At 36.3% G+C, this 16,555-nt stretch overlaps 1 protein-coding gene across 6 annotated transcripts in view; it reads left to right on the forward strand.

The window, feature by feature from the left end:
* SRPK2 (SRSF protein kinase 2) overlaps window positions 1-16,555 on the forward strand; it is a 142,123-nt gene that overhangs the window by 91,054 nt on the left and 34,514 nt on the right. For all 6 annotated transcript variants that reach the window (XM_017811413.1, XM_017811416.1, XM_017811417.1 and 3 more), the window contains 4 exons: window positions 5,975-6,126; window positions 12,941-13,049; window positions 13,585-13,672; window positions 13,791-13,878. In XM_017811413.1, the coding sequence (XP_017666902.1) occupies window positions 5,975-6,126; window positions 12,941-13,049; window positions 13,585-13,672; window positions 13,791-13,878 (437 nt within the window). The remainder of the gene's footprint in view (window positions 1-5,974; window positions 6,127-12,940; window positions 13,050-13,584; window positions 13,673-13,790; window positions 13,879-16,555) is intronic.

Genomic DNA, 16,555 nt, shown 5'->3' on the forward strand with positions numbered 1-16,555 from the left:
TTAAATTACAAATAATTGATCATGGCTATTAAATTTTATAATTATTCAGAATTATAGCCTATTTAAAATCTTACTTGAAATATGCAACATCATTTTGTTCCTTGAGCAAGAACTTCAAAGTTGTTTTGATCTTTCTTCTGTTTTTGTTGCTTGTTTTATGTGTGTGGATTTATTTAGAAAGCCTCCATTTAAGGCTGCCTCCGGTTCAAAGAGCTCACTGTTACAAGGCACCTGTCTAATTAAACTAAATTTGCATTTGGAAAAAAAGAGCAGGCAAGAGTTCAGCTCATAAAGCAGACACCATTTGAACAAAGGAGAAAGAGATCCAAACAGCTGAGTCTTTAAGATAATTAATAACAGCTGGAGGAAACTTGCGTATAGAGATTTCAGATTTTAAACTCTCCAGCACCTGCAAGCCTCGCCCAGGAGCATGAAAGATTTTGCCTTCTGGAGCTGGAGAGAAGCATAGCTGGAGCTCCTTCCCGATGGACCCACACCCACTGGTAGATTTCCTGAAGCTCACATCTCTCAGGAGCCTTACAGCACATTTCTTCTGATGCTCACTCTCCCCCTTGCTTCCTCTTTTTACCTCTTCAGATTGAAATTCCCTAAAGAACCTCTGTGGACATGTCAGGAGGTTAATAACATTGTTAGAATATAGTTTATTCCATATTTTATTGAATTAAATATATGAAGTCATTTAACCTAATTTTAATTGCATTTTCTGTTAGCAGAAAAAGTCTGTGGTTGTGCTCATCTGAAAATCTGAAGGGAAGTTTTGTTTTCCTCTCTGATTGAGGTAGTTCCTAGCTCAATCCAACCAATTTTTGTCTCCCTCCCAATTTTTTTTTTGTTTGACACAATCTGTTTTCCTAAAGGTAAAAGAATCAGTTGCAGTTTTTATCTACATTCGAGGTAAAGCTGTTTACTTAAAATTAGTCCCCACGTGTACAGTGCAGTGTTCCTAGAGAAGGACTCCCGCTGTTATATGCCTGTTCCCCGTGGGGAACATGAGGGTTTCTTCAGGTAATCTTGTATAGAACAAATAGCCTGCAATACATTCTTATCCATTATTTGATAATAGAAACATAATTTTTGTCTGTGAGAGTTTTGGATAAAGAGGCCTGAAGTCTGTTTTGTTTTTTAGTAAAGGAAATCATTTATTTGTTGAGGAAGAGAAAGGAATGTCTGAATGTGATGTGTCTGCACAAGCACAGGCCCAAGGTGCATCTGTGTTCCCTCTGGCCAGGAGCAGTTGCCTGGGGAGGAGCACAGAGTTGGGCCCCCATGTGCTGAGCGCTCTTCCAAATCCATTGGTCTCAGGCTGATGGGCTCTGTGAGTCCAAGGGGTTTTTGCATTAGCTGTTAGCTGATCTTTCTTCCATGAATTTTTCTGAGCCCTATTTGAAACTAACTTCTCTTATCCATGATATCCGAGGAGAAAAAGTGGTTTTAGTTTTTAACATCATATTGCATGACTGTTTTTTTATTTGCATTTTATGTCACCTTGGCTCAGTTTGTGTGAGGAGAGGCAGTGGACAGCTATTTCCTATTTGCTTTCTCTGTGCCTCTCAAGATTTTGTAGCTCTCTGCTGTCTCTTTTCCTGGCTGAAGAGTTTTGGTATGTTCAGATGCCTCCCATATGGAAGGCATTTTGTGATTTTAATCACCCTCACTACTCTTGTTTTAACTTTTCCAGAACAGAAGAATAGCAAATGACCCCACAACATCAACAACAAAAAAACTGAACAGTTCTTCCTGATCTTCTCATAGTATACTTTTCCCAGAATTTCCAGGTTTTAATGTTAGGGAAATTACTTTTGCTGTTGGGTGTTCCCCAGTGGGAACATGGAGCAACATGTCCATGATGGAGAACAGTAAAATTAAGTTGTCAGTAATTTTGTGTTTCATAACAGTGGGCAGTTGATTTTTTTATGAGACTCCATGGAGGGTTTTGACGTATTTTGCTTCAGTTTCACTGTAGAAGATAAATGTGTCAACTTTTCTTTTGTCTTTTTACTAAGCATCCCCTCTAAGAGCAGGTTAAAAATAGGATTTAATTGTATTTTGATTGGACTTTGCTGTAAATTTATTTTTTCCATTGAAAAGGCAGTAATTAAAAGACAAAACATGCTGATTAGTGTTTGCTAATTTTTGTAATGTTTCTTTCAAGACAGTCATAAGGTTTGTCGTTGTAGCCTGTAGAGATGGTCAGTTCTCTGCATACCTGCTGGCAGAATACTGTGAGTCTAGAAATGGTGTGTCATCTTCTATTAATTAAGTGTTTATGCTTGGATGGTGATGAATAACCTAATGGTGGTAGACCACAGAGTACCAAGTGATTACTTCAGAAAAAAAGGAAAACAAATTTAATATTTATCTCTGCATGTATGTGTTACCTAAAGCATATCATTACATAACAACATTTTAGGAATAAGAAAGAGTAATAACTTGAAACAACGCAGCTGTTGAATAGCTTGTTATATTATGATAGTATTTGACAATTGTATTTCTGAAAAGGAAATGGAGGTTACATACGTGTTTATTGCTCACAACTTTCTTAATGACTGGATTTTTAGTATAAATGATGTTTTGAAGTCCACTTACAAGAAAAAATAATTCACATTTTCGCAAACTCTATACTGGAAAAAATGAAATCTGAGCTGAATAAAATATATATTCATGCCATAAACTGCAAATTAAAACATTGTTGGAGCATTCATCAGAGCTTATCTTTGCGATTCAATAAAGGGGATACTAAGAAATGGCAAAACTGGAGCACTCTCATTGACTGATGTCCTACCTAAAACTGTGAAACTGTGTATTGGCAGAAGAGCAAGACTGGTGATGCCAGGATGAGTTATTCAACTTGTAGGCAGAAATTAAGCAGCCAAGTCAAGTGTTGAAAACTTGTTCTTTACTTAGACCCCAGGAAAGTAAAAGTGAACAAAATGGAAGAACAATAAGAATCTCTTGCTAAGAATCCTAAACTGAAGGAAAAACCCAGCAAAATAAGGCAAGAGTGCAGAAATAGCAGTCAGGCTGATATAACTTAGCAGCATTTCTTTCCTTCACTCATCTTTCTGTACTAATATTTGATTTTTTCAAAAGGTGCAAGCAAAGCTAAAAGGGCAAATCAAAGATTTTCCTCAGTTTAAAGCAGTGTTTTGTTTTTTGCAGATAAAAATCATAAATAATTCCAGAAGGAAATAAGGTAATATCTTTCCTTCCTTCCTATGTGCACGAAGAAGAGTAGGAAAACACTCCTGAATACCAAAATCAGCTAGGATTGAAGACAGGAAAAAAAAATAACCCTTTTCAAACCAAAATCAAATACAGTAGCTTGAGAAAGGGTTGCTTCTGAATCTATCTTCTTAACCTATTTCCTTAGGAATAAGTTTAGCCTTTTTTTTACAAATCTTGTGTTGTACACTTCCTTTCTCTCTCACAGGGAGATTCTTGGTATGACTTGATGTTTATTTGAAAATGAGTGACAAAATGTTTGAATGTCGACTCCAGAAATGCTTCTGATTCTCTTTAAAATATTGCTTTTATTGTGTGAATAGAGTAAGTAGTTTTTATCTTTAAAGACAAAATTGGCACAATTTCAGTGGATTTTTGAACTTACAACCCCTGTACTGCATTTGCCCTACTCTACCCTGGCCTTTTCTATAGTTGTACCATCTCATGTGACCAAAATAACATGGATATTTGTGGTCAGAATAAAGTAAAATGATGGTACAGCAAGGAGTCCAAGCACTGTGTTTCCTGACACACAGTTCTTACAGATATATTGATGAAGTGCAGACTGTTTCACTGTGCATTCTCCTTCTTGCTCATGGAATCATTTAGGCTGGAAAAGACCTTTAAGGTCATCGAGTCCAGCTGTTAATTTTTAATTTTTAAATGTTCTTAGTTCTTGATCTGTGTATCCAAAATCATCTTTAAGGTTTGTAATTGTAGATCCTTATATGATAATTTGTTTAAGTAAAGATTTCTGCCAACATCAGACCAGGCATTGGTGGTGTCAGCTTGCTGACATCATGAAACCAGGCTGCTGGAGGGCCAAAAATCTGGTTTGTAGTAAGAGTAACTGGTCAGAGAATCTGCTGCACCTTCCTCTTGTGGTTTGCTTGCCTTGCTATGTACCATATAGAGACATCTGTTGGGAGCCAAACAGGAAGGCAAAAACCCAGCATAATTTATGTAAGTAGGAGCACGTGCAAATATATTTATCATTTATCCTACAAATGGATCCCTTCTCTCTCTTCTATTCTGTTGAAAGCTTTATGTGGTTAAAAATTATGTAAATTTATTTGTTTGGCTAGATTTCTCATAATAACTTAGTTCAAAATACTCCTTCTTAAATCTAACCATTTATTGACTGAAGAATTTTAGTATCTGGGAGGGGTAGCAGGCACATAAATTTGGAGTGCTTACAACTTTCAGCGATGTCCTTTAAAGCGAAGGCATAACAGCAGCTGCTGTGCAGGTGGTGAATGTTGCCAGTGGAATTTATTTATGACCAACTGCGTTCCCTTCGACACCAAATGCTCTGTCTGTCTGTCTGTCTGTCTTGAACAATTGCGGTGTTTAAAAAGGGGGAATTATGAGGAAGAGGACTTAGGAGTGGGATAAATGCAGTTTTCACTCATGATCAAGGAAGTATTTGAATTTTCTTTGTAGGTGCTGAAAAATTAGGTTTCTGGTTTTTTATCATATCATTGACAAACTACTGTTAATATACTCTTTTTCAGACATGTTAGATTTGAAGTAGATATAAATTTAAGCAGCTTTCGATGGTACAGATGCTTGAAGTTACTTTGCAAATGTATCAAGGAAGTATTTGAATTTTCTTTGTAGGTGCTGAAAAATTAGGTTTCTGGTTTTTTATCATATCATTGACAAAATACTGTTAATATACTCTTTTTCAGACATGTTAGATTTGAAGTAGATATAAATTTAAGCAGCTTTCGATGGTACAGATGCTTGAAGTTACTTTGCAAATGTATTTGGCAAGTATATATTTTTTATTTGTAAGAAGTATGAATACAAAAAATAACATCAACCTGTTTGGAGAAGGCTTTCTAAATTATTTGACAAACAGGTACACTTCAACCCTGGACTTAAGTGTATTGAAAATACTCAGTTTTGAAATGTGAGTAGTTCTTAGGTGTTTAGAAATACCAGGTACAGCCTTAGTCAGAATAGGATATAAAATATAAAATATATTTCACTTCTTTGGTTGTTTTTTTTCTAAAATGGAGCTGCAAGACAGAAGAACATCTCTTGCCTGGTGGTGTTGGGGTTTGGTGGTTTGATTTTGTTTGGGTTTTTTTTATTTAGCACATCTTAAAGCATATGGTATATATGGTATCTTAAAGCATATGTTCTGGGAATGCATCATAGGCTACTTAGGAAGATTAATTTTTTTCTCTTATTTTGTAATAGCTCTTTTCAGTACTTTGTATACTGATACAGCTTTCCATAGTCTTAGCAGCAGCTACAGATGCAGAGAAGTGCATTAAGGTTTGGGTCAGTGTCCCTGGAAGATTGTTTCTCACTCTGTATTAGTGAGATCTTTCTTACTTCAGCTAGCAGGCAGGAGCTTTTCCATAACTTGATATTCTTTGAAAAGTATTTCTTCTCAGTTGTGCTCAAGAAGATGTGTCTAACGTCTCATTTGCTCGTCAGGAGTTTTAAAAGCTTGTCAGTATCCAGTTATAAGCGTTATGTATCTTTTCCAAGCTGTGCCAGTGAGTAAGTCCAAATTCACTTGAGATCTGCTTTTGGTTTGGTCAGGTGCCTCGCTGTCCACGCCTCCCTATGGTCCTATGGGGGATATGAAAAATGGCAGTGAGGACATGAGATGCTTCACTGGTATTTCCCAAAGCATTTTTTCATCCCCTCTGGAGGACGGGGTGACCCCTTTGAGGAAGCTCTTTACCAAGTGTGGTCTCTCTTCTATTTTCAGGCCAGAGCCTCAACAGAAAGCTCCCTCTGCACCTCCACCTCCACCCCCGCCCCCACCTCCGCCCCTGCCGGAGCCCACCCCACCAGAGCCAGAGGAGGAGATTTTGGGGTCCGACGATGAGGAGCAAGAGGATCCCGCAGATTACTGTAAAGGTGTGTGCAGTTCACCCCTGTCGGTGAGGGGGAACATTGCAGTGCGAGTCTTAGTTACGGTTCTTGGGAGATTTTTAAAGAGCTGGTCTTTAATTATGGAATTTATTTATACTAGAATTAGGAACAACTACTCATTTCAGGTCCAGATGCATAATTGTCTTCAGCTGTAGTTTTTTACTTAGCCATAGCTTTATACATTTTGTAATAAATATACAAATACCCCATCCCTGTTCTCCTCCTGATGTCCTAGATAAAAGAATAGAGAAGAAAATTTTTTTGACTGATGTGAGTTGTAAGAGAAACAAAAACACCCCAACCAAGACAAACAACCCCTCTGACTCCAAAAAGTTCTAAAATGCCTTGATGCCTTTAACAACATTACTTACATTTATTTTGTAAACTGTATCTTTTTTTCCTTTTCTTTTCTTACCTGCACTATTCTGAGATGTTACGATACTTTTCCACCTGCTGTCTTTCACAGCCCTCAGCATTGTCTGAGGCTCTCAACATCTTCATTTTATCTCAATTTCCTTAATTTCTGTATTTGCTATATTAATTTTTTAAATATTGTTAAATGCATAAAAGTGTGACTGCAGTACAATAGTGTCGATACTTAAGTTTATTTTAATGTCACTGCTAAAGTTGTACGTCTGTTCTCATTAGGGTAAAATGTATACTGTACTTAAACGAAAAAACCATAAATAACAGGTCTGTCAACTCTGGGTTTTCTATTGTTGTAGATTTCAAGAATATGAATATACTTTAGAAACTAAATTAAAGTTTTATCACTTCAGATTAATGCTTTTGAAAAGCACTCTATGCACACTGACTATATCTGGTATTCTGTATTCCTCATACCAAGAAACAGTTCCTATGTCAAATATCATAAAGTCTTACTTAATCAGGAGTTTCTGTGTAAGCCTGGAGATGTACTATTTTAAGAAACCTTTCTACCAGCCTGGAATTAGTGTTTTGTATTTTCAGATTTAACAGTGGAAAGTGACTATTTAATTTTGGTGTAAAAGTTTTATTAATATATGACATTTCAAATGTGTAAGTGGCTTACAAATGCCAGTAATGAAAGCCCAAACCAGCAAACTCCAACTAACTGTTGAAGTCTGCAGCAGGGAAAAGAAAAACGTGTCACTAAAGCATGCTCAGGTGTTTTGTTTTTTGTTTTCTTCTATTATTTTTGTTAAAACACATTTACTCCTTAAGATAGCTCTCTTGGTATCTCTAACATCTTCCATCAGTGAGTTAGGATTTGCTTAAACATCTGTTTACTTGTAAAGTCTGTATTTCCTTGAGATTAAGCATTTCAAGGCCCCAACTTAATTCTTTCCTGAAATAGGGACTGTGTTTAATTTCAAACAATCCATTGTTGTCTCTGTTCCAGTATCTCTTGCAAAATGCCACCATCTGCAGAAGCTAGATCACAAAACAAAAAAAACAGTCCTAAGTTGACAGCCTGCTTATGAGTTACCTGTTTAACTAGAGCAGGTCAGGAGTGAGATCTGTATGCTTTTGAAACAAACTGCGTTACACTAAGAATACTTGCAGGCTTCCCAAAAAATTATATGCATAAAAATTCTTCTAAATTTTTCTGATCCTGAAGCTTTGAATTTTTTAAAGTATATTAAAGGTGGTCCAAGCTTTGGTTGATTTGGGATGTCGTGATTGTTATTTGTTTCTACGAGAGCAGCGCTTTTGTTGTTCCAGTGGATGATTTACCTGTTTTCTGACCCTAATTTCCTGTAAGACTGAGCAGTACATTTCCTTCTTTTAGTCTGCTGGGGTTCAGCTGACAGGAGGCTCACTATAAGGATCTGAATTGAATGGGATTGGGATGATCTGGGGCTATAGAGACTTTCTGTTTGTATATTTTATATTCAGTATAGGGAATGAGTAAGTTATTTGGTAAAGAATTCCAGGGATGGCTTTTAGTTACATTATCTCCATTATTTTTGAGAGATGTTTTATTAGTTTGAATATCTTTTTTCTGTTTTGGGTAGCCTAATCTGTATTTACAGGGTGGTAGGTAAAGATTTGGAAATTATTATTTATTTCTGGAGTGTCTCTTTTATTCCTAATTTTATCTCCAAGATGGCAGCCTTCCAGGGTTTTTGAGTGAAGCTCAGAGCATACTTCATCTCTTCTCAACCCCAGTCTGAAATTTCATAGGAGGGCAATTTTGATGAAGAGTATATAATTAATTTTTAAAATGAATTTAACATATGGCCTGTTAACTTCCTGTTGAGTATTTTTGTTACTAATTTTATTTTTAAGGGTATGTTACTGTGTGCTGGGCTTGCATCTTGACCATGTAACATGATGGTTAGTAAATAGTCATTGTAGTTTTTTTAATCAGGAGGTTGGATCTATTTGAATCAGCACCTGATGTGAAAGACAGCTTACAGCCATCTGTGTAAAACAGACTAACCTCTGTTCCCTGGGGACTTCCCCCAGGGCCTGTTTAAATCTGTGACATGACTTCTGTTTGTATCACTGAATTTATATTAAATACTTCTCAAATATTTATTTGTGTAAGGAATGGAAATATCAAAAGTCCAACTTCATAATTTTTCAAGGGGTACTTAGACAGTGAAGTTAGTTTTTCTTCTTCTATGTAAAGCCTTGAAACACTTGGCGAATTTTTTCAAGAGCCTGTTGTGTCATGGATGTAATTGGAATTTTTTGCTTCTCTGATCATCTTCCTTGCCCCCTGGAGATGTCTCCCATTCATCCCGCTCACAAAGGGAATAATTCCCTATACAAACATAGAACGAGCCAGCTACAATTACCAATACATTCAGGAGGCATTCAGGAATAATGATCTCATTTTTCTGACCCTCTTTCTTGCGTGCATGTAGCTAGCTAGCTGTGAGAGACTTTTTTTTTTCCTGTGTGTGCTGCAGTGAATAGTACAACAGGTTTGTGTTTTTTTGTTACGTTATCAGCAGTACCACTTATACATTGTATATTTTCCAATGCCTGTATTTTTTTCCCAAAAGTACGTAATTTTTCCCAGACAGTTTATTTTTCATAGGTATTTTCATGTTACTGTTTTTAGAAATACTTTCTGTATCCCGAAGAACTGAAATAATTACATTCATTACATTAAGGATGACAGCAGTTTTTAAAATGCATTTAACTGTGTTGCTACCTGATTGTCCACAACCCTGTAAGTGCATATGTCACTGATATGAGTGATCAGGGAGTACAGGAGTGTACAGGAGTGGTAACTGATTATTTCCAAAACTGCTCCTGTTGTGGCTTAGGGCAGTGGAAAGTATCTTCTGAAATATATATACTCAGAGAATATGCTGCCACTGTTGGCATCTGTCACATATGCTGGTGTATTGCTATAATTAGTTGTGACAGTGGTGTGGGGACCAAAATAACGTGGGTTTTACATATATAGTATTGTTACGCTTGCAACACATAGAGTTTACTAAAATAACATATCAAGCCTCAGTTTATTAATTTGACTTTGGTGTCTTTGATTTCCTCTGTATGGTGTTTTCTGTCTGTGATGGGAAGAAATTATCAGAAGTTTTCGATTACTTTGATGCACAAGTATGCCAAAAGCTGCCTTACAAGGCAGTTGTTCGCCTAAACAATTCTTAGAATCGTGTTTTTACCTGTATTTAAAGTCTTCATCGTTGAGTGTTATGCTAGTAAGATGTTAAAAAAGCAACTGTTTTGCTCAGTGCAAAAAAATTATTTCTGGACATTGTTTTGTATACTTGAAGGCCCACATCCTTCTGGCAGTGAAAAAGACTGAATGAATTGTGAGTGCTTTACATCTGAAGTCATTTGACTGTTAGAGAATGACTTAATAGAACTGGATATTTAGAAAAATTGTCAAGTGTTCCAGAAATAATTGTGTTGGTGAATTTTGAAATCTGTTTGCAAACCATAGAGAGGTATTAAAATTAGGTGTTAAAATTTAATTTTTTTTAATTCTGTCTGTTTGCAAAGAAAAAGTTATTATATAGAGAATAATGTTTCATACTTCCCGCTGTTTTCGTGCAATGATAAATGCAGCAAAAACTCAGTTCAGAAGAAATGATCCTGTGATGGTGAATTATGTGGAAGTCTCTTACATAAATTTTGGTATCAGGTCATCAGACTTGATTCATTTCACAAATGCAAACCTTTTCAGTAATGAAAAGGTAGAATTTCTCTATGTTGTCTTAACCTTCCACTGTATGATTTCATAATTCTGGATAGAATTTTCTGGAAAAAATTTACCAAATAGTAGAATTTTCTTTTTTTGTTTTAAAACAGTTAATAGCTGTCTTAAATAATGATTATATTTATCCAGATTGTTAAATATCTTCATCAGCTATTACTAGTAGGATGGTTAAAAAGACAAATTAAAATTCTACTTTTTCTATCAGTCTGGATTCACATATGTGTGTTTACTCAGCAGAATTTCTCTAATAATGAAACTGCAGTGGACTTGGGCTTCATATGTGGCTCATACTGTTCCTTTTTGCAAATGGACAGCATAATAGTCAACACTTACTCTCAGTAAGTCCATGTCTCCCTCCTTTCCTGGAGAGTAGAACAGGTGAGGTGTTCCAAAAGTGATTGGAACAGGTGAGGTGTTCCAAAAGTTTTTTTCTTTGGAAATAAGGAGTTCCCGCTTGGCAATGTGTGCATCCTTACTGAGGTTGGCACAGGAGGAGGTATCTTTTTAGGTTGCTAGGTGAGTTGCCCTGGCAGCTTTCATGAACACTTGCTTCCCAGTGATGGAGGAATGGGGAGTTCTTCCCCTGAGGGCAGTCCTGAGACTTAATCCTAGTCTGGATCCCTGTGTCTCAGTCCCCCTGTAATGCCTTGTACTGTTCCTGGACTAGGGCCTTCTTTTTCCTTTGCACTTTCTTATCTGCAAATGTTGGTGTCTGTACACCTAATGATTTGTGAAATGAAATGTTGTGTGTCATAGTAAGCATGCAGTTCTCATGGGTTAAGAGTATAAAGATTGTTCTCATATCAGGTTCTTCATAGATTTGTGCAGAATTCTCATGGAAAAGATGTAACTTCCTCACCTTAGTGCCAGGCTAAAGGAGCTGAGAGTGCTCTGTCCATGCTACCTGTGCACATCAGACTCATTCTGGTGCCTGGTGGGCAGGGAGGGAGTGGGGACTTGTGCTGCCCTTCTGAAATTGTTGCTTGGCTCAGACCTGCCCTGCCAAGACAAACACTTGTGATTGCTGCTTCCCTGATGAAGCAGGGTTGGAGCTGTTGGAGTCTCTGGCAGTGGGATCATGTGTGGGAACCTGGGCAGCTGCAGCCATGTTGGGTGGGTCAGCTTTGGTTGAAGCTGTGAGCAAGCCTCCAAGTGTCTGCTGTTTGCTAAGCTTGAAGTTACACTTTAACATACATAGATCAAAGCTATGTGTGGTTTAGAGTTTGTTAGACATACCCACATCTAACACAATACTTTATTTAAGCTTTATCTTTCTGTTGAATATGTAATCTTTAGAATTCTCTTGTACAGTTGTGTTAAATTTATTAATCTGCTATGGAAGCATTTGAGAGAAGTTCATAAATAAATCCTTGAGCTTCTGTTAAGGCAGAAGGTGTTATTAGCAGGAAAAAAAATATAAATATATCCAGATTTGACATCACACTTCCACAGATAAAAGGAGATAAGAGAGACATCCCTGTTTCAAATCCAAGGAATTAAGTTATAAATTCACATTGTTGTCTTAACTGGGTACCAGTTCTAACAAGATTTTCAGGGTCTTTCAAAACAAATATAGCAACTTAGATTGCATTCTGAGGTTTTCCTGATTCCAAACGGAATAGTCAATAGTGGAGGATCCTGCCAAAGGACAGCTGGGCATGACATCGTGAAGGACCAGAAAGAGACAAAGAAGTGATTCCTTGACAGCTGCTCTGAGTCTGCTGCTGGTGATGTCCTGGAGGGTTCATGGTGCAGCTTTATTATTTGTTTGCAATTTAGGCAGAATTGTGGATGTTACTGTTGGTGTATTAAGGTCTGAATAAAAATCCTGTGTGATCACTGGCTTCCCTGTGTTTGAGTGGGAGGAGGAATGCCTCTTAAGACACAAAGGAAATAAAAGGCTTCATGACACCTCCTTACACTGTCTAAAAACCTGAGCTCCAGCCTGCTCTGTCCTGTCGGCCTTTCTGTCTCATGGGACTTTGGAGGACCTGTGTAGTGGTGGAATTTAGGACTGCAGACTTTAGTAATTAAAGAGCATTTCAGACAAAGCCCATAGCTGCCTGCTCTCTCTTCCTCACTGTAAAACCCTCAGACATGAGAAAAATGTGTTGCTGCTGTGGGTCACGAGCCAAGCAGAAGAGCAGCAATAAGGTCTGCATTGTTCTTAACATTTTCTCAGGAAGTATTTTATTGCTGCTTTTATTACTAGAAAGCAAATGGGAATTAAAACAATCTCTGTTGAGATTCTGCAATCATCCAAAGTATGTTGATTGGAGAAGCTTCAAATACGATAAAGAAATAATGTAGATCTCTTCTGTACTGTCTGTGAAGTGGAAGATAAGCCTGAGGAAATACAGAACAGATGGTAATATTACCATAAATAAAAGCCATAAGAGAGAAGGTTGAATAAACTCTACAGTAGTTACAGGACATGAGTTTTTTCCCTCCAGGCAAAGCAAGGCAGAATTTTTGACATTAAAGTTTTCTTTAGATTTTCTATTTATAGTACAGGACAATTTGAGAAGGAAAATTTATGGTACAAGAATGACTTGAAAACCTGGGAATTATTGTTGTTTTCTGAATATTCTTTTTCTACTCATTTTTTCATGAAAGGAGGCTATCATCCAGTGAAAATTGGTGATCTTTTCAATGGCCGGTATCATGTTATTAGAAAGTTAGGATGGGGACACTTCTCTACAGTCTGGCTATGCTGGGATATGCAGTAAGAAAACTATTTATTTCCATACACTTTTTTTTTTTTAATATGTTACTTTATTTTGTCTGCAGTAACTTTTGTTTTACATGCATGATAAAGTTAAGTAAATGTTTGCTATCCTTTTATGCAAAGAGATGACTACAGTCGTATTTTGATTAAGGGTATAGTTTATAAAAGCTCTCAGAATAAATGTAATTCTATTTTTTTTGACAAATTAGCTTTGCTTATTGAATTCTCGTGTTTTGAACATGCGAGAATAAGCTAATGTTTTTATATCTGTTATATCTTTAATAAAAAAATATAAGATACCTTGATTAAATGTTAAAATGTGTATGCAGATTCCTCTTTTAAAGACATTAGCACCAAGACAACAAAATATTCAATAAAATAGTACTGTTAAAAGTTCTTGTTAAGTGTAATTTTGGTATTTTCTGTCAGAATACATAAGACTATGAAGTTTTCTGTTTAAAATTTCTCGAACTTCAAAGCATGTTTGTATTAGCTCAGTGTGTGTGTTAAAAATGTTTCTGTTCTTTTCAAGGGGAAAAAGGTTTGTTGCAATGAAAGTTGTAAAAAGTGCCCAGCATTATACAGAGACAGCCTTGGATGAAATAAAGTTGCTCAAATGTGTAAGTACCACTCTTGCAATACAGTGCTCAGTACCAATACTACTACTAATAATCTGACTAATTAGTATTTTAAAGTGATTTTTTTCCTAAAATGCCAGTGTTTGCATTATTGGTTTAGGTTCGTGAAAGTGACCCTAATGACCCCAACAAGGACATGGTTGTACAGCTAATCGATGACTTCAAAATTTCTGGAATGAATGGAATTCGTATCCTTTTGAAAACATGGCATCTTCATTTAAAATGGTCTGTTACCTCTGGATTTTTTTCTAGTTAGTCTTACTTTAAATATGTAAACTAGAAATGCCAAAATATAAGTAGATGCAAAGAGTAGTCCGGTGTGTAATGCACTCCCTGGAGTGAAAGTAGCCTAGCTTTTCTAAACACAATGCAAAATTAAAAAAAAAATATCACACAAATCCTGTCATGGTGTGGTAGAACTACAGATAGTTTGCTTTAAAACTAGAGTTTTAATGAAAACATTTGTGATAACTGAAGCTTACAAGAAATATTGTTTTGTTCTAGACTGGTAAAGAGAAAGTGTGAAGAAGCTGGTTTCTGTTTTCTTGTGGGAAGTGGGAGGATGTGGAGGTTCTTGTCTTGTTCATGTGATCATTTTTGGCCAGGTGTTAACCTTGTTTTGGTAAAGTTGTAAAGCTTTACCTTTGAATGATTCCTTTAAAAAAGAAGGAGGGGGAGAGGAAAGGAGAGACAAAGTAAAATATGACTGAATATTGTTGGGGAAAATTTTGGGTCTGTGAATATATTTGATTTTAGAATTGAGCTAAACTGAGTTATCCTTGCTAATTCCATATTTTAGCAGTTTATTATATTACTGTGCTTTCATTAATTGTTATAGCTGGTATTTGTGTGTATGCTTGTTGTGTTTTGGAGCCCTAATAGCAGACCTCATTGTTCATAGTGTCATACCACCAGACAGAAACAGTTCTTCCTCTAGAGAGCTTCATACTGCATTTTGGTGATGTGCCTTCAGTCTTCAGCAGATCAGATTGAGGTGGCTTTCACCAGCTCTCATCTTCTAGGAGAGGAATGTAGGTGACTTCTCAGTAAATGTGAATGCTCACTAGCAAGCATCCTTCCAGAGAAAAGTGTGCAGCAGTTTTCATCTCATTCATCTGTCTCTTGACATTAGTTATGGGGCCTTTGGGTATGTGGTGAGTGAGAATGAGAGTGTGGAGTCAGGTGTTCTCAGTTAGAGACTGGTGTTAACTCCTTTTCCCCAGTTTGATGTGTTCTGTGGTTGCATCAGTGGTCAGCTACCATGGTAGAAAGGTGCTTAAATGTAAGCGAAGTTACTATGGTCTGCTTTTTTCCCCTGAGTTTTATTATCAAATTATAAAGAATTAAAATAAACCATACAGTTGCTAGTAGTCATTTCAAACTGAATATAAATGGTGATCAAAGAAATTGCTTAACACAGCAAAGAACTCTGGGTCAGATTTCTTGATGCTGCTGTTGTGCTACCAGAAAATAGGTTTAATTTATGAGTTTAGATACTTATGAAGAAGTAATTTATAAATACCTGTATTTTGTCTAACTTCACAAAAATATAATGTGGCTAAAGTACTTCACATCTTCAGCTGACAGCTGTACAATTGAAGAGTAATTAAAGTTATTTTTAGAAATCAAAAATTTCTATTTACTGTTTTTATTGTAAAACTCTATTATGAAATAGGGAATCAGAAAATGCATTCTTAACTATATGTAGAAATAACTCTTACCCATTTATCAGAGCAGTTTCCCAGTAATGTTCTTAAATTCTTGCTAAGATTCACATGTATGTATACAACTGTATTAAAGGTGAGAACCATTTCTAAGTGTGAAGAGTAGATTTTGTTAGTGATAATATTTTGAAAGCATATCCAGACTTGTATCTTTTTGAAATATAGCACTTACATTGACAAAGCCAAAAGAGATCATGTGCTAAGGGTTCAGGTAGCTTTGTATTAGCAGATTAAAATTGGACACCTCATGTTGATTTATTCTATTACAGTTTTCATGTTGAAAACTCTGGCAGTATAGAAGTTTTATTGTGGAAGGCAAATGCCCTTGCCTTACTGAGAAGTAGATTTTCCAGACAAGTATCAGTATACAGGATGAGCTGATACTGGACTCAGATTTGAATTGCAGCTGTCTGAAGGCTGCCAATGAAAATAGGATACCAGGTGTCTTATGCATCCTGAGTTATTTGAGCAGTGGTTGGTTGCACTGATTATTTGATCAACTCATTTTTATCTTCTAGGGAAAACAATCTTTGGTGCATATTCTCTTGGGAGAGAGCAAGTAATTGATTTTAATGTTTTGTAGCTGTTTACATTTTTAAAATACCATGTCAGTGCTACATTAGTGTCATTGAGTTGAACAGGTTAAGAGAAATAGAGTAATTTAAAATTTTTTCCATGGTCTGCTGTTTCCAGCTTCCTTTGGGCAAGTCACTAAAGATCTGTTCCTTGACTATAAATTAAAACAACATATGCTTCTTAGAGGCTTAATTATTGGTTATGGATTACATTTAAAAGTTAAAGCAAGACAGAAGAGTGGTGGGTGAATCCTTTGGATGGCTAATATCACGAAATATCATGGATCTTCCAAACACGGAAAATTATCAAGAACCAGTGTAGAACAGAGCTGGGAATGTGCAGAGCCATTGGCCTGCACTGTGTATCTGCAAACAGTCATCTTTCTCCTAGGAGCTGTAATAAGTGTTTATATACAGAGGAATTCTAATAATGTGTGTTATGCTCCATTAGACTGAAAATTTTTTAGTTACCTGTATATTTTAAAAAGATGGCAGTTACGATTTTGTCATGAAATAACAGAATTCCGGAACTTGGGCACTTTGGTGTTTTCAGTAAGGTAGATTAT

This window comes from Lepidothrix coronata, unplaced genomic scaffold (assembly GCF_001604755.1).
Source record: "Lepidothrix coronata isolate B3197 unplaced genomic scaffold, Lepidothrix_coronata-1.0 Scaffold32, whole genome shotgun sequence".
NCBI classification, from domain to species: Eukaryota; Metazoa; Chordata; class Aves; order Passeriformes; family Pipridae; genus Lepidothrix; species Lepidothrix coronata.